This window comes from Zeus faber (genome assembly GCF_960531495.2).
Source record: "Zeus faber genome assembly, chromosome: 15".
NCBI classification, from domain to species: domain Eukaryota; kingdom Metazoa; phylum Chordata; class Actinopteri; order Zeiformes; family Zeidae; genus Zeus; species Zeus faber.
This window is the reverse complement of record NC_137194.1, coordinates 4,097,761-4,122,308: the sequence shown is the minus strand read 5'-3', so window position 1 is coordinate 4,122,308 and position 24,548 is coordinate 4,097,761. Positions and strand designations below refer to the sequence as shown.

The 24,548-nt window shown below is 46.6% G+C and overlaps 2 protein-coding genes across 2 annotated transcripts in view; one reads left to right on the top strand and one right to left on the bottom strand.

Annotated features, from left to right (window-relative positions):
• Window positions 1–639: 639 nt before the first annotated feature.
• On the bottom strand, window positions 640–10,876 carry LOC307240673 (rho GTPase-activating protein 18-like; the record flags this gene model as incomplete). The annotated part of the gene is made up of 10 exons (XM_080014513.1): window positions 640–779; window positions 1,852–1,904; window positions 2,039–2,151; window positions 3,768–3,869; window positions 4,038–4,259; window positions 6,511–6,593; window positions 6,902–7,021; window positions 8,450–8,612; window positions 9,785–9,990; window positions 10,789–10,876. The coding sequence occupies 10 exons, from the start codon at window positions 10,874–10,876 to the stop codon at window positions 640–642; spliced, it is 1,290 nt and encodes a 429-aa protein (XP_079870639.1).
• Window positions 10,877–14,306: 3,430 nt separating this feature from the next.
• Window positions 14,307–24,548, top strand: part of LOC307240670 (integrin alpha-3-like) — a gene marked incomplete at both ends in the record, with an annotated part of 34,008 nt that continues 23,766 nt past the window's right edge. The window contains 3 exons of the mRNA XM_080014510.1: window positions 14,307–14,473; window positions 15,823–15,950; window positions 21,180–21,271. Of these exons, the coding sequence (XP_079870636.1) occupies window positions 14,307–14,473; window positions 15,823–15,950; window positions 21,180–21,271 (387 nt within the window). The remainder of the gene's footprint in view (window positions 14,474–15,822; window positions 15,951–21,179; window positions 21,272–24,548) is intronic.

The window sequence follows — 24,548 nt, the reverse complement described above, 5'->3', positions numbered from 1 at the left end:
TGTATAGTACATTTTGTTCTGGTAATCCACCCTTCTACTGAATTTTGAATCAGGGTAATCCTGATTGTTTGCATCAAAATGATCCCAATTCTATGTTGTCAGTTTTTGAATTACGGGTTTTGGAGATTTGATCCAGATTATATCTTGGATTCAGTTACCTGTCTAATTTGATTTCACACTGATCCCAATCCTGATTTTTGGTTTTGAACTACCCATTTGCAGGATTTATTCCAATTCTTTTGCAAAAATCTGATCGGATGATTGGATCAGATTAGTTGCAATGCCAAAATGTGTGTAGGAAGATAATCACCTGAATGTTATCTTTCTGACTTGACCTGAAGATATTTGAGATTTATTTTTTAATTTTTAAATTAAAATGTATTTACCCCAATTAATCCACTGGCCTGGCCTGACTTCCTGTGCTCCAGCGCCCCCTACTGGTCATTTGGAGTAGTGAGTTGTTTTCTTGGTAACAGTTTGTTTGAACCAGTGGGTTGTGCTTATCAGCAAATCATCAAAGTACAGGGAGGGCTTTTACTTTGAAAGCCAACCCTGCTATTTTAATGAACTGTCAGTACAGGCAGTACAGACAATGACCACAGTCTGTCCTGGAAAATATATATAATACAGTGATGTGATTTATAAAGCAGTAGTCACTGGTTCCACTGGTTTCAATGGTTTCACTGGCTCCGCTGGTCTGGGTTTCAGGATCCAGTCACACTGAGGATTAACACGATGGACATCCATCAGCACTGTGTCTGGGTGGAGACAGCGCTCACCTGGATGACAAACAGACAGAGAGGAAGGTTGTGAAGGTACAGTTAATTTGTAACTGTGAACTAACCTCCACCCCTTCGTGGCTCCTCCCAGTTGACTAGGTGCACCTTCATAGGGAGGCCACCAGGGGTCCTCCTGACCAGATGAGATCCTCCTGGATAACCAAGCCCTCGAAGGCTCCTCCCCTTATTTCTGGGTTTGAACCAAAGCTTTGCCTTGACTCAGCTCGACTTATCACTGCAGAAGCGGCAGTGTCCACCCGTCTGTCTAAGGCTCCCTCTGACACAACCCTGAGATTCTTATGGAACTCGCCAACTAGGGGCAGCTGCTGGTACCCAACACACCCACTCTGGAGCCCTTTGGGGAACACAGTCAGAGGCTTTTCCAAGTCCACAAAAAACATGGTCAGGAAAATTCCCATGAGCCCTCAAGGATCCACAATAGTGTTAAGAGTTAGGCCAGGTCCAGCACCAGGACAGATTGCTCATTGAAAAGGCGTGGCCGCCTCCAACAGCCCCACAACATCCAGGACCTTAACATTTTCTCTTGGACACAGCCTCAGTGACTCCCACCAAGGAGATGGTTCTGATGCCCCATCACGCTCCATTACCGCCTCCTCCACCAGGGGGCATAGCAGTCTAGATTACCTGAATTTTTGTTTCCGCAACCAATGCAGCCGCAGTCCTCTGGCCTGATGGTTCTTGTCTGCCACATAGGGAGTCACCGTGCTCCTCCTCTTTCAGGGCCTCCCTCACTCAAGGAGCTACCATAACAGGCACCATCCATCTTCTGGTTACACCCTCTAGCGTCTGCTTTAAATTGAGACTATTCTGCTTTGGTCCACGAGGGCAGTACAGCTCTCCAGTAGAACTATGGAGTCATCAGGTGGAGTGTCCAGCACGTCCTTCTGTATCCAGGAGGGTGGTGCACTAGGACCAGCTATACCTGAGGACGGCACTGGGGAGCCAGGGTCCAACCTCACGTGTGGTTGACCCACAAGGCAGAACCGTATGCAAACTCAGGCACACTGTGGCATTCTGGGTAATTACAATTAAAGTTCAAATTGAAACTCACCAATGTTTCCTCCGACTTCAAATAAACAGAGTTTAACTTCTGTACTGCATGTCCTGCAACACACACACACACACACACACACACACACACACACAGATATATGCATTCATAATATGCTTTAACATTTTATTTATCTTTATACACAATTCAACAACCAGTTGATAATGTGTTTTGTGCGTTTTCCTACTGAAAACGAGCGATGACATCTTTCACTCTGGTCTGTCCGTCGAGTTGTATCGCCATGGAAACCTTAGCAAGGAGGGGGGCCTGAACCCGGATGAGCCCATCACACATGGCCACCTAGCGCAAGCACGCACACACACACACACACACACACACACACACTATTAGTTATTCGTTTTGGGAGCACGTCAGGTCTTCTTAGGTCGTTTGGCTGTAAAAGTTCATGATCTATAATCCACACAATCCACACGGATGTACTTAATGTTTTCAAAATATAAAACAGAATGAAATAGATCATAAGAGAGCTATTTCTAACAGGATTACGAGGCCATTCACTAATGTGTGGGAGAAAAACAATCTTTGCCAGAAAAACAATCTCAAGGAATCTCGGCGGCATCCCCGCGCCAGAAGGTAGCATCTCATTGACTATATCATTGGTCGAGCCAGGAACCGTGATGTGAACACGTGATCACAAGAGCTCCTCTCAACAAACGACAAAGTTCGTTGTTGCCTTGAGAAACAAGATGATACAGGGTCTATATCAACATCGACCCAACATCGAATCAGCCATTTACCCAGGCCAAAATAAAAGTGGGCAATACCCCAAGGATTTCCTTCCAATTTTACACTCTCATTAAATCCCGTCCGACAATTACTTTAAGTTTATCATTTATTTAAGACTGATCATTTGTAAAACAGGCAGGTGTAGACCAGTGGCATAATGCATAATGGAAAGTGAGGCATCTCCGCTCCGCCGCAGGTCCTAGTTTCTTGTTTCTGCGAAAAATAAAAAATAAAATGTGTGTTTTTATTTTAGATTGTAATCTGCATGAGAAATAAAGAAAAATAAACATTTTTGGTTGTAATAATTATCAACTTATAGTGATCAATCTGACCCGGACAGACGTGGTCACTATAAGAGGTTTCCACTGTATTTGTCTTCCCTCCGCAATTGGGTCCAGTACACGACAACATTACATAAGGTCTTATCTCAGACATCCTGGATAAGAACTTGAGCTGGAGGCAGAGAATGCTCGTCCAGTTTCTAACTACCTTCTCTCCTGGGAAAATTTGCACTTAAACCATAAATGTACCTTTAACAGCTCTGGTAAAAGTACACAAGTGCATTAGAGCCAATTAATGGAAGCTGTTCTCCTAAACACGAGAGCTGTTGATGTGGTTGCTGAAAAAAATATTTAACAGTACAGCCCAACTAAACTGCTCAGGGACTGTGGATCATGGGGCCTAGATTACCGATAAGAGCTCTGCTTCCTCTGTGGACCTGTAACTAACGACTAACCTTAGCTAACAAAGTTAAGTACTGAACTTAACTTAACCTAACTACTTAACAATGTTAACACCTGACATACTAACTGTTAGTTTTCCTGTCAACAAGGAGAGGAAGGGCAACTTGTTCTCAATGAGCTGGTTTAGATGCCTGATGGAAAAATAATTTTAGCTTCAGCAGATGAGCAAAGATCAGTTCAAAAAATACAAAGAAGACTGCAGAAGTCGGGGACGGGGCTCTAGACCCGGTCAATGTGTTCAGAGGGACCCAATGCATCTTGGGGAAAATCTGATGCCAGTTTTGTATTATGGACAGTTAGTGAGGAGGGAGGGATAATCTTGAACATTTAATCCAAAACCCTTGATGTAATGCTGTACTGTATGTTGATCCAATGAAGGAGTTTTTGAAATGACCTGTCTCTCGCTGTCTGTCTCTCTCTCCCCACCTTGTTCTTGTCATTCTTGTTGTTTCTCTTCTTCAGCAGACCTTTCCAACTGTTGGACACCTGGTTCATCATTCTGACTTGGCACAACAAGAAACAGGGAACCTAGAACCGGAAACAAGAAATTAGCACAGTGAGGGAACCTGAGGCAAACAATAGACTTTGCATTTCATATTAACCACATAAACACCAGTCCCTGCAGGCCATCTGGAGATTAGCACAATGCTATATTAGCTCTTATCAGGACCGCAACATGGCTGTATGTGCTCTTACCGTCCAAAGTAGGTCTTGCTGTGTTATCAGTAGTCTGACCAATTGTGATGCACCTGCTGCCTCCTGCATCTCCTCCTGTTGCCTTGTGATGGACCACCTTCTATTTCTGTTTCCATGGTGACAAGTAAAGAGGTTGGGCGCTATGACCATAGAAACGTTCCACAGAGACATCCTGTTTGTGTGCTGATGAGAAACAACCTTACGGAGAAAAATCAGCAAGGCCTGGACAGAGACAGGTAGACAGACAGACAGACCAACAGGAGGACATAGTCTTACTTTGTAATACAGTGCATCACCAACATCGCAAGCTGCTAAGCTGCTAATCTAAATAAGGTTCTTCTTAATTTGATTTTAATTGCTTTTCAGATTCCCCTTTGGAGGTGCACCAGGCCAACTGGGAGGAGACAGACCCAGGAACCAACGGACAGATTGTATCTCCCATCTGGCATGGGAACGCCTTGGAATTTCCAGGAAAATCTGCAGGAAGTTGTCTCCCAGGTTACTGCTGACCTGTGCAAACTCCTTCAGGTACTCAACCTGACCAGTCTGTACTACTCACATACTTACTGTAAGACTGGTGGAACATTTCAACCAAACCCTGAAAGGGATGCTGTGCCAGATGATTGATGAAGATTGGAGGAACTGGGACCTTATGATGTCTAAGTCCAATTTGTGGTATGAGAGGTACCCCAGGCAACTACCGACTTCACACCATTTTGGCCTAGGAGCAACAGCTGTTGCCTGACCGCTCACTGATTGAGCTCATCCAAGTAATGCAATACCAGATTGCCAGGATGATACCACTGGTCCAAAAGCACCTTGAGGATGCAAAATGAACTCAACAGAAAACCTATTACGAGCCAGCTCAGCCATGTGAGTTCTTTCCTGGCGACTAAGTCTTAGTTCTTCTGCCCACAGATGACTTAAACTCCTCAAGACTTGGTTAGATCCCTATACAATGAATGATGAAAAGGTGGACCCTGTAAACTGTGTGTACCGTGTCAGCCTGCTTGAGGAGTGATCAGAGTCATGACCCCTGCTGTCTGCTGTGGCCTTCTGGGTGGTGAGTGGATTTTTCAGGAACCAAAGTGGGCATTGGTGCACAGCTCAGCTCATTGATCAGTTCACAGATTTTTTTCCTTTTTTCCTGGTTGAACCACCCTTATCAAGCATAACATCTACACCCCTCAGGAGTGTTAGTACAGCTGAGGCCATATCAAGTCCCAGAAGCCTGCCACCAAGCCATTTAGGGGGAAGTTGAGAGGATGTTGAGCCTAGATGTCGTCGAAGAGTCCCACAGTTCACGGTTCAGCCGTGGAGTCCTGATTCCAAAGAAGGATCAAACCCCACACTTCTTGGACTTGGACGACTACTACTACTACGCTCGGATAAGGATTATGTTGCCACATACCAGGATGAAGTTGTCATCCACTCTGAGGGCTGGGAGGACCATCTGAAGTGACTGCAAGAGGTGCTGGAGTCACTCCATTAGAAGAAGTGTACTTTTGCTCGGACAAAAGCTGATTATTTGGGATATCGCTTCAGTCGGGCCTGCTCAGACCTCGAGAAAGGTTGCGGCAGTGCGGGAATTTCGCCAGACCAGAGCCAGGTATGTGTCTCTTTGGGATCAGCTGGGAACTACAAAGGGTACCTCACATTTGCTTCTGTAGCTACTCTCTCTGATCTGACCAAAAACAAACAACCAGAGAAGTTGATGTGGACCAAGGCAGCAGAAGAGGCTTCACCCAGCTCTGGGTCTATACATCAGAATCGTCCTTCACATACCAGACTTTGACACACCCTGAACAGTGCAAATAGATTTTAGGGAGAAGAACCATCCCATCATTTTCAGGTTAGGATTAGGGTTGACCCTAACCTCAGCTGGAAGCTGTTGCCAGCTGAACAGTGCTATAAAGCGATGGAAGCCAGAGACCATGGCAGTAAAACGAGCCCTCAAGCATCAACACAATGTTAAGGCAACAGGTTGCTTAGTCTGCACTGAGCTTATACCACAGACAAGCTGCTGCTCTCCCCTCCAGCCACCATCCAGGAGGACACAGGACCGCCCAGGAGGCCCCGGGACCTCCTGCACGGTGCTGTTCCACATGCCACAATATCTATTCTTTGTATATAATGGGATGGAGTCTCCACCAAAACAGTCTCTGTATTTCATTGAAATCTACTCTCTGTGTACATATGTGTCTATTTAGGTGTATGTTAATGTCTGTGTGTGTGTGTGTGTGTGTGTGTGTGTGTGTGTGTGTGTGTGTGTGTGTGTGTGTCAGCCAGCCAGGTCAGTTAAAATGGCAGAGAAAAGAAAAGCAGACACCAGATCATTTTTTAGTGCACCAAAACACCAAGTAAGTAGAAAGACCCCAGTAATATCAAAGGCAATTTGATAAAATCGACATCAGAAAGGAATGAAATGCTCATGGAAATGTTTCATTATGGTGTCATTCGGCAACACAGAGACCTTCAGTAAGTCTCTATTTGCTTCTGGAAGCAGCAGAATGAGAAGATGAAGAGCCTGAATCTGATGATGGACGGAGGATATACCTGCATAGAGAGAGACAGGTCAGAGAGACACAGTTCTCTGCAGGTATCTGCAGAGAGAGACATGTCAGTGAAAGACAGGTTCGATACCTGCAGAGAGAGAGACAGGTTAGATACCCAGAGAGAAAGAGACAGGTTAGATACCCAGAGAGAAAGAGACAATGTTGGAGGGAGACAGTTTAGATACCGGCAGAGAGAGAGACAGGTTAGAGAGAGAGACAGAACAGATACCTGTAGAGAGAGAGACAGGTCAGATGCCCGCAGAGAGAGAGACAGATCAGAGTGACAGTTGTGTGTGTGTGTGTTTGCACCCAGCAGGGCGTGGTACTGCTCCAGCTGTGATGTCATCAGGGGCGTGGGCAGTTCTCTGATGAACAGTTTGATCAAGGCCACAGCTTCCTGCTGCCGAAGCCCCGCCCACTGGAAATGCCCTGAGGGGAAATTCCTCTCCAACTCCGCCCGCAGGAACTACACACACACACACACACACACACACACACGTAGAACTCCCTTCAGAAACTGATGATATGATGAATGTTTGAAGCTGGAATGTGTTTGTGTGTGTGTAGTGTGACGTGTGTGTGTAGTGTTACCTTCACTCTTGCGGCTGATCCAGGAACTCTGAGGATTCCTTCTGTCTGCAGACCACACTCTTCTACAACACACAACAACTACACGCACACACATGCATGCACAAAGACACCTGGTTACTACACTAGAAGCACATGGCTACGCTACTACTGTCATGGCTGTGACCTAGGCCCCCCCATCTGCATCTACCATGTGTCCTCAGTTGTTCCCATTACCTGTCATCCTTCCCATTACCCATCATCCCTCCCATTACCCATCATCCCTCCCATTACCCATCATCCCTCCCATTACCCGTCATCCCTCTCATTACCCGTCATCCCTCCCATTACCTATTATCCCTCCCATTCCCCATCATCCCTCCCATTACCCATCATCCCTCCCATTACCCGTCATCCCTCTCATTACCCGTCACCCCTCCCATTACCATGATCCCTCCCATTATCCATTACCCATTACCCATCACCCATTACCCATGATCCCTCCCATTACCATCATCCCTAATGTGTGTATGAATCCTGTCTTGTCTTGTCTTGTCTGTGTTTCCCTGAAGCCTCGTTGTCCTGCTTCCTGTTCCTGGTTCTGTTTGTCCAAATTGAACTTCCTGCGTTCGGCTCTAACACCATCACGGTACCAACAAGCCCGACATGAACCCAACACCCGTCTCAACACTGTCGTCAGGCGGAATGAGCAGCTCTTCCAGGAGACCCTCTACTCCCCAAGCTCAATGGATTTGGAATTAGATTTCCTGTGGTTGAGACTTCACCTGCATGAAGACGAGAGGAACTTTCTGTCCTGGGGACAACTTCCTGTCTCTGTCCAGAAGCGTCGTCAAAGGAACTCCAAATACACCACTGTCTGGGAGAGGGAGTGAGAACATACACTGAAGTGAAACGTTCTTCTGACATGTTGTCTGTTTTTCACTTGAAATTATCTTTATTCACAAGATTGTTTTTGAGACATGAAAGCAACAGAAGAGCTAAAAGAAAAAAGTCCTCGTCCCTCTCACTATATAATTGGACTGGGTCTCCCTTTAGACTCGGACCAGTTAAGCTGCTTTCACACATGTACTGCAACGCTGAAATTATGTGGACATTACCCAGAGTAGCTGTCTGTGTGAACACAAATGGACCAGACACTACCTGGACTTTACCCAGCCAGCATCCCAATGCTGATGTGTGTTGATGACGTCTCTATCATGCACCAGTTATTTACCTTAGTTCGTATTCCAGGGTCTACCTTTAGACTGGGCCCAGTTTGCCTGCTTGTACCTTTAGTCCTGGTTCGAAACCTTGGTCCGGGTTTGGCCTGGATCTTCAGGGTGTGGAACATGGTGGACAGCTCGATCAGACTGAAGAACCTCAGCTGCTTCAGATCTGCTGAGGAAAGATCTGGGACCTGGACCAGGACCTCTGGAGCAGGAAGTTGGAACTCCTGGAACACACGGGATACACATATTCACAGAAATACACACTGTAACACACACAAAAATACATATAGTAATATACAAACAAACACGCACAGAAATACATGCTGCAATACACATACAGTAAATTGGAGGTCAAAACTCACAGGAAGTTCAGTTTCGTTTCTACAGAGATGTTGACAGTCCTGACAGGCTTTGCTCTCTTTATCCTCAGCCATGCCCTCTGAGTACGGTAAGTCTGACAGCAGCCAATCAGCTCGCAGGGATGAGTGTGTGTGTGATGCAGTCTCTGTAGGAGAGTGTGTGTGTGTTTCAGTGTTTGTAGGTGTGTGTGTTGCAGTGTGTGTGGGAGAGTGTGTGTGTGTTTCAGTGTTTGTAGGTGTGTGTGTTGCAGTGTGTGTGGGAGAGTGTGTGTGTGTTGCAGTGTCTGGAGGAGAGTGTGTGTGTGTTGCAGTGTGTGTGGGAGAGTGTGTGTGTGTTGCAGTGTCTGGAGGAGAGTGTGTGTGTGTTGCAGTGTGTGTTGCAGTGTCTGGAGGAGAGTGTGTGTGTGCTGCAGTGTCTGGAGGAGAGTGTGTGTGTGTTGCAGTGTCTGAAGGAGAGTGTGTGTGTGTTGCAGTGTGTGTGTCTTGTTCAGATAATTTGTCCTGAAATAATTGGAAATCTGGAAATGCAGGTCGCACTGTGAACACACACATACACACACACACACACATACACATAAACACACACAAAGCCGATTTGAGTCTTCTAGTAGATCAAGGCAAACATTTCAGTTCGCATACAGACAGACAGAAAGGGGTTCCAGGTTCCTCCATGGTTCTTTGGTCTCAGAGTGCTGACGAATCTTTCTGCTGCTCAGAGGAAACATGATACTGCAGTGCCAACACTGCCGCGCACACACACACACACACACACACACACACACACACACACACACACACACACACACACACACACACACACACACACACACACACACACACACACACACACACTCCTGATCACTTGATCAGTTGTTACCTCTGGTTCTGTGGATGGTTCTGGTTCTGCTGTATCTCACACTGGGTCCAGTCTCTGCAGGCTGAGGAACAGACACACAGGAAACACTGTGTGTGTGTGTGTGTGTGTGTGTGTGTGTGGGTGTGTGTGTGTGTGTGTGTGTGTGTGTGTGTGTTCTCACGGTGATGAAGACGTCTCTGATGTGTGTTGTCACTCTGCTCTTCTTCATCGTCTGCTTGTAACTCTCCAGTCTCTGTGTTACTGTGGCAACCTGTCGCTGTGTCAACGTGGACAACAGCGCCTCCGCAGGCTCCTCCCCTGGCGGTGAGCCGGTTACTAGAAAGGATAGCCCCGCCTCCTTCAGCCACGCCTCCTCTAGCTCCGCCTCTGAAGATAGGAAACAAACCGTCCACAAGGTATTCACCAACCTGGGACCAGTTAGGCTTGGTGTACCTTTAGACTGGGACTCGTTAGACTGGGTACACCCTTAGACTGGGTCTACATTTATACTAGGACATTTAGATTGGGACCAGTTAGATTGGATCTACCCTGAGACTGGGTCTACATTTATACTGGGACAATTAAGTTGCTTTCACAGATGAATCCCGGACAATGTCCTGATAATCAGGTCTGGAGCACACAACAGGAGATTGTCTGTGTCAGATGCGTTGACACCACCTGGAAATACTCTGTTTGGTTAAGATGAGGTGCGGAGCCTTGGTAGAGTGTGAAGGAGGCAAGATGTGACACAACGGTAGTTTTATTGCGCACCCAAGTCGGCAGACGAGGCTACAGACTTATCAGTAGTTGGCCTTTGTTTGTGTTGACACTCCATGTATTTGGAAGTATCCGTAATATAAACAAAAGCATGGAAAGGAACAATAAAGAAAGCAGAAAGGAGTACGCAGCAGGCTACGCTCAGTGCACGAACATCCAAGCAAAGGTAAATACAGTAACTGCCGCTCTGTTCACACATACCGCTCAATCTGACATTACCCGGACTTTGTACTCGGTGCTGGCTGGGTAAAGTCCAGGTAATGTCCGGTCCAAATTATTCGGACATTTGCGTTCACACAAACAGCTCCTCCGGGTAATGTCCAGATAAGTTCAGGGTTGCAGTGCATGTGTGAAAGCAGCTTTGGATTGGGACCAGTTAGACTGGGTCCACCTTTAGTGTGTTCTCACCATCCATATTCTTCCTCTCTTCCTCTCTTTCCTCTTCCTCTTCTTCTTCCTCTTCTATGCTCTTGACTTCACTCCAGTATGTTTCCATGGCAACTTGTCTGTGGTTCTTGAGGGGCGAGGGCATAAGGAAGAGCCAATCAGATTCAAGAGATCTTAAACACTTAGACTCACACTACCCCTAACACACAGCATAGAGGTTGCCATGGTAAAGTTAATCTGCCTGTGGTGTGCTGAACTGACCAAAGTCCTTCTAAACAGGAAGTCGTTCTAAACAGGAAGCTTCAGATGGAACAGGACCAGGAACAAACTGTAACCAGTTCAGAAACTCCTCAAACTGGCTGTGTACTGCGTGTACTGTGTGTACTGAGTGTGTCAGGAAGTATATTTTTTCAAAATACTTTCTTATTGATTGACTGTTGGACTGTGAGTGTGTGTGTGTGTGTGTGTGTGTGTGTGTGTGTGTGTGTGTGTGTGTGTGTGTGTGTGTGTGCGCGCGTGGGTGCGCGTGTGTGTGCGTGTGTGTGCTAATGCCCTCAACGCTAATGCCTAGCACAGCACTCTGGTCCATTACAGGAAAATGGTTCAAGACATCAGTCCATCTCAACGGCTGCTTCTGAACGGCTGCCTTTGAACGGCTGCTTCTCCATCAGATTGCATCAAAACAGCTGCAGGAACTGAAATCTTCAAACATCTAGTCTGTTAGTCGGTCAGTGAACCAGTCAGTCAGTCGGTGAACCAGTCAGTCAGTCAGTGAACCAGTCATTCAGTCAGTCAGCCGTCAGTCATTTAATCAGTCAGTCAGTCAACAACTCAGTTAATCAGTCAGTCAGTCAGTCAGTTGGTCAACGAGTCAGTCAGTCAGTTAATCCGTCAGTTAATCAACCAGTCAGTTAATCCGTCAGTAAGTCAGCTGTCAGTCAGTTAATCCGTCAGTTAGTCAACCAGTCAGTTAATTAGTCAGTCAGTCAGCCGTCAGTCAGGTAATCAGTCAGTCAGGTAATCAGTCAGTCAGGTAATCAGTCAGTCAGTCAGCCGTCAGTCAGTCAACCAGTCAGTCAGTTGGTCAACCAGTCAGTCAGTCAGTCTTACCTTCAGAAGAGAATCCTTCCACTGAACAACACAAAACAATATCCGAGAGGAAGAGATGAGTGATGAAGGAGGAGGAGGAATGAGAGAGAGAGAGAGAGAGAGAGAGAGAGAGAGAGAGAGAGAGAGAGAGAGAGAGAGAGAGAGAGAGAGAGAGAGAGAGAGAGAGAGAGAGAGAGAGAGAGAGAGAGAGAGAGAGAGAGAGAGAGAGAGAGAGAGAGAGGGAGAGGGAGAGGGAGAGGGAGAGGGAGGTCATGTTTCACTGAAGAAAATCCAAATGAAACGGTGCTGAGGTGAGATAAACCTGACACACCTTGAAAGCAGTACAACCTAAAGCAGAGCAAGACAGGGTCTCCGGAGGAAAAATGTGAAGGATATGAGAGAGGGAAGGAAAAGACTCAGAGAAGCTAAAGTGGCGTAAGAAGGAGCAGGGAGCTGAGGTCAGAAGGAAACCAAAGAAGCGACGACACCAAAAAGAAAGCAGAGCAGCAGCGAGGTCAGCGCCTTGGTCTGTGGGGACGTTTTTTTGTTTATCTCTTACACAAAGCTTCGCCTCCTGCAAATTACAGTGGCTCGCCAAGTAGCCGCTGCGGGGGCATCAGCGGACACCGCGGTGGACGCAAGGGTGGGAGAGCTCCGCCCGCTTCTGGGATGAGGAGTGCCCGGGCCAAGAAGCAAGAGCCAAGAGGGAGAACCCAGAGAGCCTGGCTTGTAGCTGGGGCTCACCAACCTGCCGCCGGCCACAGAGAACGCCGAGGCCCTGGCACGGAGCCTTGTGCAATCCACCACAAGCAGCACAGGAACAGGGAGGAGGAGGACGGTGACGGCCCCACCTCTCCCCGTCAACGTCTGTTATAACTGGGACGATCCCCTTCCAAGGAACCTAGGCCAGTCTCAGCTCCGTCCAGAAGGACCTCCGTCCCATCAGAGCGCGAGCAGAGGCTGAAAAACGGAGACTGGGCCCGGACAGTGCGGTAGGGACGGGGCAGCCATTAGAGGAGCGGCCAGAAGAGGAACCTGCAGCAGACAGCTCAAAGCACAGCCGTCGACTGGAGAGCAGGGTGTCCCAGAGGAGAGAGAGGCTGTCCCTGCAGGAGGTGGAGCCGGTGGAGCTGAAGGAGCTACTGCTCTCCGGCCAACCGCCCGCTCACTTTACCCAGCACCTCAAACAGCAGCTCTGCCGGATCAGGACCGAGTTCGACGCCTCCAGCAGAGCAGAGAGGAGCTGCACCTCAGAGACAACCATACTGAGCCTGACGGTGCAACTACAGAGCCTGACGGCTGGTTGTTGGTGCTGGCCAACAACCCCAGCAACCAGAGACTGCAGCCTCCATCACAACCAACAACCCCAGCAACCAGAGACTGCAGCCTCCATCACACCCAGCAACCAGAGACTGCAACCTCCATCACCCCCATCAACCCCAGCAACCAGAGACTGCAGCCTCCATCACTCCCAACAACCCCCACCCCTCCACTGCGAGCAGCAGCCCCCCACCACCCTACCTAAAAAATGGACCAGTAAAACCAGGTCTGGCTTTCCTCTGCACTGATGGGTTTGTCTTTACTCTTCACTGATTGGTCTGGTTTAACTCTTCGCTGATTGGTCTGTCTTTACTCTGTACTGATTGGTTACACAAACTTTGAACTAACTGTCTATGCAAAACATCAAACCTACGTTAAAAAGAAACTGTAAAAAGCAGCGTTTTTGTACTTCTTTGTTTTTTAGTTCTGTTGACGAATTCAACTGGGGATCTTTTGTGTGAGGGAGGAGGAGGGCGAGAGAAGAGAGAGGAGAGAACAACAAGGAGGAGCGGGAGTGCAAGGTAGGCAGAAGAGAGGAGTGAGGTTATTAGAGGTGAGGAAGAACCGGGGGGACCAGAAGTACGGTCCAGTGGAAAGGCAAGGGAGGAGAGAGGAATGAGGGGAAGAAGGAAAGAGGGAGAGAGCGAGATGTTGTGGGAGAGAAAAGGAGGGAGATAAGGTAGAGATAAGGGAGGGACAGGGGGACCTCCTCAAGAGCCAGCGACACTTGGGTGGAGAGCGGGAGACGCAGCGGCAGTGGAGGGAAGGGGTTCGGTCCCAGAGGACGGAAGAGCCGCGGGGGCCCCTCCCCGAGCGAGTTGGGGAGGGGCCCCGTCCCAGGGAGGTTTGGGGGAGGAGAGGGCGATGTCAGGCTAACGTCAAGGAGGAAAAATAGAAAGTGTACAATTTTATAGATTGAGCTCCACTCGCTCTCACCAGCTGCTCTCGCTCGCACAGCCAAATCCCAGCATGCACTGCAAGAGAGGAGGAGGAGGAGGAGGAGGAGGAGGAGGAGGAGGAGGAGAGAGCGAGGGATGAGTTCATTGAGGATTCTGAGCAGAGGAACGAAGCAGGGAGCGACAGAGACAAAGGAAAGGAAGAGCGTTGGGTCCAGATGTGGGAGGCTGATCATGACTCTCTCTCTTTCTCTCCTCCTCCTCCTCCTGGATCTCTCTCTCTCCCCGCGGCTCGCGGCCTTCAACCTGGACACTCGTTCTGCGCTGCTGAAGAAAGGATCGCAAGGAAGTTTGTTTGGCTTCTCTGTCGCTCTGCACCAACGGAGAGGAAGGAGATTTCTGTAAGTCCATCTATAACTCTATCCATCTACTTACCTGTATCACTCCATCTATCACTCTATCCACCTGTATCACTCCATCTATCACTCTATCTGTCCATCTACCTGTATCACTCCATCTATCACTCTATCTGTCCATCTACCTGTATCACTCCATCTATCACTCTATCATCTACCTACCTGTATCACTCTATCTGTCCATCTACCTGTATCACTCAATCTATCACTCTATCATCTACCTACCTGTATCAATCTATCTGTCCATCTACCTGTATCACTCCATCTATCACTCTATCCATCTATCTACCCGTATCACTCCATCTATTACTCTATCATCTACCTACCTGTATCATTCCATCTATCACTCTATCATCTACCTATCTGTATCATTCCATCTATCACTCTATCATATACCTATCTGTATCATTCCATCTATCACTCTATCATCTACCTACCTGTATCATTCCATCTATCACTCTATCATCTACCTACCTGTATCATTCCATCTATCACTCTATCATCTACCTACCTGTATCATTCCATCTATCACTCTATCCATCTGGCTATCCCACTATCTTTCCAATTCAAAAGGTTTTATTAACATGGGAAACATGTTTACTTTGCCCAAACAAAAGTGTATATATTACATTTAGTCATTTAGCAGAGCATATATATATATAAACACAAAAGATATACAGTATATATATATAATAGTTTATATATATATATATATATATGTTTACATATATATGTATATAGTAACACTATATACTGTATAAAGTATATATATATATATATATATATAGTGTTTACATATACACACTATATTACAGATACTACTATTACTACATATATTACATATTTAGAGTTTATATATATATATATATATAAAATCTCGCTTGCTCTGTCTCTCGCTATCCTGTTGACCATAATAAAGTCTCTGTAATTGAATTGGCTGCTAATGGAACACACACACACACACACACACACACACACACAGTAACGAGCACCAGAGCCTCTTTCTGCCACTAATCAACCTTGTAGTTGGATTCCCCACAATGCTTTGCAGCTGCTTTTGTCTTTTTGACAGGAGGTCAAATGTACAGACACACACACACACACACACACACACACACAGTGTATTTGGCTATTCAGAGAGGAGATATAGAGATGGGGAGGGAGGGAGAGGGAGGTCAGAGTGTCCTTCATTCCTTCTCTCCTTCCTCTGTCATTGTCTGTCTTATGTCCTTCACCATCTGTCTGTCTGAAAATTCACAAGCTGAGACACAACAGTCTGTGTCCATCGTGTGCGTGTCAGTGACAGTGTCATCATGTGATCTAACTTCTTGCAGGCTATTGGTTGGTGCTCCCAAAGAGGAGGCAGAGCCTGATGTGGCAGCCAATCAAACAGGAGGAGTGTTCAGCTGCCCAATCAGCAACAAGCAGTCGGACAGCACACGGATGAACCTGATTGGCTCAGGTAATCAATACCAAATCAATAGTAATACTGATAACCAAATAAATTGACGGTGTCAGGGTAAATCGCAATTTAAAATGTAACTAAAATTTTACTCAATAAATAGATTTTTCTATTTAAATCTTGTTAGTCAAACTATGATTTGATTACTGTATTGAGAAAAGAAACTCAAAATAATCGTCATCAAAATGTAGTAACTGGTATTCAGACCAGAAACAAGACATGAAAAGCGATATTAAAACATTGAAATAATAAAAAAAATATTAATAATTTTGCTGCAGACCTCCTGCAACTCCTAGCGTGGCCCAAAGAAGGCTGCAGACCCCAGGTTGGCAATGCCCTTGAATATGAACTGGTCTGTGTAACATGAAGTATTTCATATCTTAATGTTTTCGTTTTCGTTTAAATATTGTTGTCAAAGAGTTTATGCACGAGATGGTTCCTAATACGTCACTGATGCAGTAGTGCTGCCGTTGTCCGCAAATCTGCAGTACGTTCTGGGTAAAGCTGCAGTGCATTCTGGGTAAAGCTGCAGTACGTTCTGGGTAAAGCTGCAGTGCATTCTGGGTAAAGCTGCAGTAAGTTCTGGGTAAAGCTGCAGTGCATTCTGGGTAAAGCTGCAGTACGTTCTGTTGGAGAACCCTCACTTTAAGTTGTTCAGTTCAAATCACGTCGGGGTCACCAATTGTTCGGAGAAAAATATATATTATATATCCTCCTTGAAGGATCACCAAGTGTTCAGTTGTAGAAAACCTTTTTAACCTGTTTCAATCAATTACTTAACTTCTGTTGATCAATTCAAGTATAACAATTACCTTCGAGGTTCTCCACGTGTTCGTTGGTGGGTTGGAGCGTCAATCAGAAGCGGAGCACAAATTTAGGAGTTGGTCAAATTTATTGTCGGGCAGAATCAGAAAGTACAGCAGGCTCAGTTCACGAAGTCTGAGCCCGGGCTCCAGGAGCCGAGCGTGGAAAAAGCCTGGAAGCCTCTGGAAGCCTCGATCCTTCTTCCCTGGACCCTTATATAGTCTAATCTACACAAGTGGTCACAAAAGGACATATGGATCACAAAGAACTGACTCCAACCAGAGGCCAACAAACAACAACATGAACATGAACGCAAATGGAAAAGTACAGGAGCAACATTTGCGCGACTGGTCACAAAGAACTGTTTCCAACCAGAGGTGCCAAATTATTTCTAACAGTTCTGGGTAAAGCTGCAGTGCGTTCTGGGTAAAGCTGCAGTGCGTTCTGGGTAAAGCGAGCAGTGGCTTTGCTGTGTGTTACGGACGTGAAGGAGAAAATCTGTTAAAAACTCCTAACCCTAATCCGCAGTTAAAGTTGTGTAATTGGCAGCAGGTTAGAGTTAGTTAGGGTTGGGTTAGTATTTGGCAGCAGGTTAGGGTTGGGTTAGTAGTGGGCAGCAGGTTAGGGTTGAGTTAGTAGTGGGCAGCAGGTTAGGGTTGAGTTAGTAGTTGGCAGCATGTATGGCTTAGTTAGGGTTAGGTTAGTAATTGGCAACAGGTTAGGGTCAAGTTAGAAGTTGGCAGCAGGATAGTGTTGAGTTAGTAATTAGCAGCAGGTTAGGGTTGGGTTAGTAATTGGCAGCAGATTAGGGTTGAGTTGGTAGTTGGCAGCAGGTTAGGGTTGAGTTAGTAGTTGGCAGCAGGTTAGGGTTGGGTTAGTAATTGGCAGCAGGTTAGGGTTGAGTTAGTAGTGGGCAGCAGGTTAGGGTTGGGTTAGTAGTTGGCAGCAGGTTAGGGTTGAGTTAGTAGTTGGCAGCAGGTTAGGGTTGGGTTAGTAATTGGCAGCAGGTTAGGGTTGAGTTAGTAGTGGGCAGCAGGTTAGGGTTGAGTTAGTAGTTGGCAGCAGGTTAGGGTTGGGTTAGTAGTTGGCAGCAGGTTAGGGTTGAGTTAGTAGTTAGCAGCAGGTTAGGGTTGAGTTAGTAGTGGGCAGTAGGTAAGGCTTAGTTAGGGTTAGGTTAGTAATTGGCAGCAGGTTAGGGATGGGATAGTAGTTGGCAGCAGGTTAGGGTTGGGTTAGTAGTTGGCAGCAGGTTAGGTTTGGGTTAGTAGTTGGCAGAAGGTTAGGGTTGGGTTAGTAGTGGGCAGCAGGTTAGGGTTGAGTTAGTAGTTAGCAGCAGGTTAGGGTTGAGTTAGTAGTGGGCAGCAGGTTAGGGTTGGGTTAGTAATTGGCAGCAGGTTAGGGTTGGGTTAGTAGTTGGCAGCAGGTTAGGGTTGGGTTAGTAGTGGGCAGCAGGTTAGGGTTGAGTTAGTAGTTAGCAGCAGGTTAGGGTTGAGTTAGTAGTGGGCAGCAGGTTAGGGTTGGGTTAGTAATTCGCAGCAGGTTAGGGTTGAGTTAATAGTGGGCAGCAGGTTAGGGTTGGGTTAGTAGTTGGCAGCAGGTTAGGGTTGGGTTAGTAATTGGCAGCAGGTTAGGGTTGGGTTAGTAATTGGCAACAGGTTAGTGTTGGGTTAATAGTTTGCAGCAGGTTAGGGTTGGGTTAGTAGTTGGCAGCAGGTTATAGTTGAGTGAGTAGTGGGCAGCAGGTTAGGGTTGGGTTAGTAATTGGGAGCAGATTAGGGTTGGGTTAGTAGTTGGCAGCAGGTTAGGGTTGGTTTAGTAGTTGGCAGCAGGTTAGGGTTGAGTTAGTAGTGGGCAGCAGGTTAGGGTTGGGTTAGTAATTGGCAGCAGGTTAGGGTTGGGTTAGTAGTTGGCAGCAGGTTAGGGTTGGGTTAGTAGTTGGCAGCAGGTTAGGGTTGAGTTAGTAGTTGGCAGCAGGTTAGGGTTGGGTTTGTAGTTGGCAGCAGGTTAGGGTTGGGTTAGTAGTTGGCAGCAGGTTAGGGTTGGGTTAGTAGTTGGCAGCAGGTTAGGGTTGGGTTAGTAGTTGGCAGCAGGTTAGGGTTGAGTTAGTCATTGGCAGCAGGTTAGGGTTGGGTTAGTAGTTAGCAGCAGGTTAGGGTTGAGTTAGTAGTGGGCAGCAGGTTAGGGTTGGGTTAGTAATTGGCAGCAGGTTAGGGTTGGGTTAGTAGTTGGCAGCAGGTTAGGGTCGGGTTAGTAGTTGGCAGCAGGTTAGGGTTGAGTTAGTAGTTGGCAGCAGGTTAGGGTTGGGTTTGTAGTTGGCAGCAGGTTAGGGTTGGGTTAGTAGTTGGCAGCAGGTTAGGGTTGGGTTAGTAGTTGGCAGCAGGTTAGGGTTGGGTTAGTAGTTGGCAGCAGGTTAGGGTTGAGTTAGTCATTGGCAGCAGGTTAGGGTTGGGTTAGTAGTTAGCAGCAGGTTAGGGTTGAGTTAGTAGTGGGCAGCAGGTTAGGGTTGGGTTCGTAGTTGGCAGCAGGTTAGGGTTGAGTTAGTAGTTGGCAGCAGGTTAGGGTTGGGTTAGTAGTTGGCAGCAGGTTAGGGTTGAGGTAGTAATGGGCAGCAGGTTAGGGTGGGTTAGTAATTGGCAGCAGGTTAGGGTTGGGTTAGTAGTTGGCAGCAGGTTAGGGTTGGGTTAGTAGTTGGCAGCAGGTTAGGGTTGAGTTAGTAGTGGGCAGCAGGTTACGGTTGGGTTAGTAAATGGCAGCAGGTTATGGTTGGGTTCGTAGTTGGTAGAAGGTTAGGGTGGGGTTAGTAGTTGGCAGCAGGTTAGGGTTGGATTCTTAGTTGGCAGCAGGTTAGGGTTGGGTTCGTAGTTGGCAGCAGGTTAGGGTTGGGTTAGTAGTTGGCAGCAGGTTAGGGTTGGGTTCTTAGTTGGCAGCAGATTAGGGTTGGGTTAGTAGTTGGCAGCAGGTTAGGGTTGGGTTAGTAGTTGGCAGCAGGTTAGGGTTGAGTTAGTAGTTGGCAGCAGGTTACGGTTGGGTTAGTAAATGGCAGCAGGTTATGGTTGGGTTCGTAGTTGGTAGAAGGTTAGGGTGGGGTTAGTAGTTGGCAGCAGGTTAGGGTTGGATTCTTAGTTGGCAGCAGGTTAAGGTTGGGTACGTAAGTGGCAGCAGGTTAGGGTTGGGTTAGTAGTTGGCAGCAGGTTAGGGTTGGGTTCGTAGTTAGCAGCAGGTTAGGGTTGGGTTAGTAATTGGCATCAGGTTAGGGTTGGGTTAGTAGTTGGCAGCAGGTTAGGGTTGGGTTCATAGTTGGCAGCAGGTTAGGGTCGGGTTAGTAGTTGGCAGCAGGTTAGGGTTGGGTTAGTAGTTGGCAGCAGGTTAGGGTTGGGTTCGTAGTTGGCAGCAGATTAGGGTTGGGTTAGTAGTTGGCAGCAGGTTAGGGTTGGGTTAGTAGTTGGCAGCAGGTTAGGGTTGGGTTCGTAGTTGGCAGCAGATTAGGGTTGGGTTAGTAGTTGGCAGCAGGTTAGGGTTGGGTTAGTAGTTGGCAGCAGGTTAGGGTTAGTTAATCTTTGACTCAAACGGAAATAATCTGCACACAGCAAAAACGTTCTGTGGTTAGGCGTGTCATTCAGTTTCATACATTTTTTGCTTGCCTTTTATTTAGAAACTTTATTTGCTGGTTAAGTTGCCTTCTGGTTGCTGGTTAAGTTGCCTTAAGATACCTTCTCTCTTAGTTGCTGGTTAAAGGTGGAGGCATATTTTAAAATACCTAAGAACCACCAGAGAAAATGTCCCAGAAAACGAATGTCAGACTCAATAAGAACTCTGTTCATTTCTTTATGTCATTCCATGCAACAGAGTGATTCTGTGGCACCTATTTCCAGAGTGAATTACCAGAAACAGAAAATAAACAGAAAAACAACAATGGCGGCAAGAGGAGTAGGCTGCGGCTTTGGTGAATTTAAGATGAAAACAAGAGAAAAGAAAAGGAGGTTGAAGTCCACCCCCCCCAATCAGAGACAAGATGAGCTCTCAGAGCGAACAAAACACAACACACAGAGTTCGCCTCAGGTTCTTGGACCGAAAACACTGAAAGAATCCAAATCACCGCCGTTGTTCTGCTGTTGTTCTGAACTTCTCTTTTCGGTCAAAAAGTTCTACTTCTTTTAAATGATGCCTCTGTCTTAAGTTGCCTTCTCGCCTGTGCTGGTAACGTTGCCTTCTTTCTTGGTTGTTGGATAAGTTGCCTTCTCTCCTCTCTGCTGGTTAAGTTGCCTTGTAACGTTTAATTTAAGATAAGTTATCTTTCAGCTTAGCGTAGGGTTAGAATGGAAGACGGGGCATTGCTAGTTCAGTTTCATAATGAGAAGTCTGGGTGGCCATATTGGAACCGTTCATGAAGGTTACGGATATCTTACAGATTTTTTTCTTTTTCAGACTTGGACCTGAATGAAGATGAGGACATGGTTGAGGACATGTGGCTGGGTGTGTCAGTCGCAAGTCAAAAACTTCCTGGTGGGCGTGTCCTGGTGAGTGTGTTCAATGGGAAGCGTTCTCCATTATCAGGCTTATGGACTGACCCAGATCTCCCAGCATGCCTTTCTAGTTCCTGAGAAGGAGCTTGAGTCCGACACAAAGTTCATCAGATGTTAGTGCTTCGCTCTCTGATCCTCCTCCCCAGTCGTGTGGTCATTTATATTCATTAATATTCAAAACTCCTCCCCTAGTGTTAGGGTAGGGTTAGGAATTCTGAGGCGTTCCCATGCAGCTGGGAGATATAACCCTTCCAGCAACTCCTGGGTCTGCCTCCTCCAAACTGGGAGGAGACCCCGTCTCCTCCCAACTGGGAGTGGTCTATTGATTCCTATTTGACACAGAGACAAAATACTAAACACAAACAGCTCATTCTGGTTTGATGATTTTATTGTAAATTAACAGGATCATTGTAAAGTTCAGTTTACAAATAAAAGGGGACGTTTTTATTGATATTTATGTGCAGCTTTGTTTGAGAATCTTGCAATGAAGGAGAATAATTCAACATTGTGACTCCGTTCAATAGTTCAGTCAGTACCTCTGTAATGAGCTGAGCAGGACATGGGTTCAAACCCCCTCTCCCGTCTCTGCGTGGAATGGGCCGACAGACCAGCTGCTTTCCAGCCTCAGATTGGGAGATCCTGACTCTCATCCCCACTGCATCACACTCGGCAGCAAATCATTCTAGTGAGTTCAGCAGATCAAAGTCTGGTGAGGCAAAGCCCCGCTTCTGGCTCCGTGCAGTGGCAACGGGCGCCTGTGGCACGTCATATTTATTTGTTTGAAATTCATATTTTATGTCTTTGTTTGCCCTGATTCAAACATCAACATCAGCCATAGATCTGTGAAATGCTGGGTGTCGGAATAATTGGAGACGACCAAGATGCACCTAACTGTTCTTGTACGCAACCGTTTAGGTAATCTACCTCCTGTTGCCGACTCAAACACCAACTCTAAAAATATGGAAGCTGCAAACTTAATTTTGTTGTACTTGTACAATGACAACTAGGATATTATATTATATTCAATTAAGCATGCTTACAGGGGCTATCCAAAACCACCTCTTGGGGACTCGGATCACAATATGGTCCACCTCGTCCCTCACCACAAATAGAGGCTCAAATCCAGCAAAACTGAGTTAATAACTATTACCAAGTGGAGTGAGGAGTAAATGAAGTGCCTTAACAGTTGTTTTGACTTTACAACATGAAATACCTTTATAGGCACTTGCAGGGACCTGGAAGAACTCAACTCTGTGGTGACCCACTATATACAATTTTGTGTGGACTGTAATCCCAGAAAAATACATGAAAGTACCTGTAAAGTGAAAACAGAATTGTGTTCTGAGTTTGTCACACCTCAGAAACATATTTTATTAACCACCACCCATCCAAATTTCTATATATATATATATATATATATATATATATATATATAGTATATAAAAATAGGTTTCAAAATCATGAAAAAAAAGCCAGTTCCCTCTGTTCTGAGAAACTGGTTTCAGACTTTGCATGTCTACGGTCTCCCTGTAGACGTCTTTTACTCCATGTGTTTATTCCCAAAACAGCGTTTTATCCCAAACCCTGGGCTGTCAGCTGCACTGAATTCACCACTGATGCTCTGTTTCCGACCTGGTGTTCATACAGTGTTAGGGGGAGGAGCTATGCCAAGTCTAACCGCTCTGTTGAGAGAAAATGCCGAGAAACACTTTGATGGTCTGACTCCACAATTCAGTACTACATTGTTCACTCTTTTCACATGTTTTCAGAAATTACTTTCTCACATTTATAATGTGTTTAGAAACTAATCACTCAATTCACTTTACAGGGACTTTACAGTTTTTCCCAATGATAAACAATGGGTAAATAGGGAACTCAAAGTAGCGCTGAAAAATAAAAGGTGGGCTTTTGAACAGGGGATTGTGTCCCAAATGAAAGCTATGTAAAAGGAAATCAGACAAATAACCAATGATTGCAAGCATCAATACAAATTGAAGATGAGGAGTAATGATTTAGGGCAGGCATGGCTGGAGGTGTACACAATAATAGGGAAGGAGGAGAAGAAAAGACGTTAGTAACAATGGGAATGTTCTGACCTTTGCTCATGACTTAATCTGATGCATCAGACCGAGCATAGAATGTATATTCTATGCTAGGTCTGATACATCAGACTTTTCCACTAAATGTAACTTAATTGGACAACAACTTGACTGTGGCCAGCCCTTGGTCATAACAGCTGAAGAGGTTTGTAGAACCTTTTGAAAGATCAATCCGAGAAAGTAAGTTGGTCCTGACAGGACCAGAGGGTTCTGACGGAGTGTAGGGAACAACTTAGCCCTGTGTTTGGACAGCATTTTCAAATGTCACGTGATACACACCATATCCCCAGGGCATGGAAAACTTCACATCAATTGTAATGAAGAGCCTCGAGGGAATTATTTTAAACCATGTCCTTATATCTGACGGTCTGAGGGTGTCGGTGGGGGGGGGGGCTGCTGACATCCTAGTGTCCTGTGCTGAATGCACTCGGCTACGTGGATGGGCGATCGGGGCTTGCGGCTGGATGGGGCCTCTGGTCGGTTGCGGTGGGGAGAGCCTCGCCCTTGTATGGGGCGTTGGCGGGCATGGGGGCCCCGCCGGCTTGTATGTGTATGTGTGCGCCTCAGGGGTGCAGGGTCTCCTCGTGCTCTCTGGGACTGATTAACGCTCCTCGGGGCCGGGCGTGGGTGTCGCTCTGCAGGCTCCCGGCTGCTCTGGGGTTTGGGGGGGTCTTCTGTGGCTGTAGGGCAGGGTGCTCGGGGCTTTCCTGCGGTCTTGGAGTGTTTATACGGCTGCGGGATTCAGGGGTGGCTTCGGGGGTCTTTTCCTCTGCTTGGAGGCGCCACGATATAATACCGACCTCATACACCAGAACCAATTGGGACAAGTCCTGTACACTCACCAGTGGACAGATCACACACATCAAATGCACACACACACACACACACATACACACACACACACACACCACCAGAACCTGCTTTGAACGCACCCCAGCACCCTCCTCGTTCCATCCCTCTCCTTTTGTCCCTCATTTACTGCCCTAACCATGAAAGAAAGAGGCCACGTGTCCAATTGCTGTTCCAATTTTCCTGAACTTAATTAACTCTGTTTTCTGTGTTTGTGGGTCATACATGTCGTCTGTTGTTTCAATGTTAATGTCTTTCCATGTACATGAGTTTATGGTTTGGGTGAGGTTTTCTGTCGTTGTTTGTTGTTGGTGCTGTTGTCA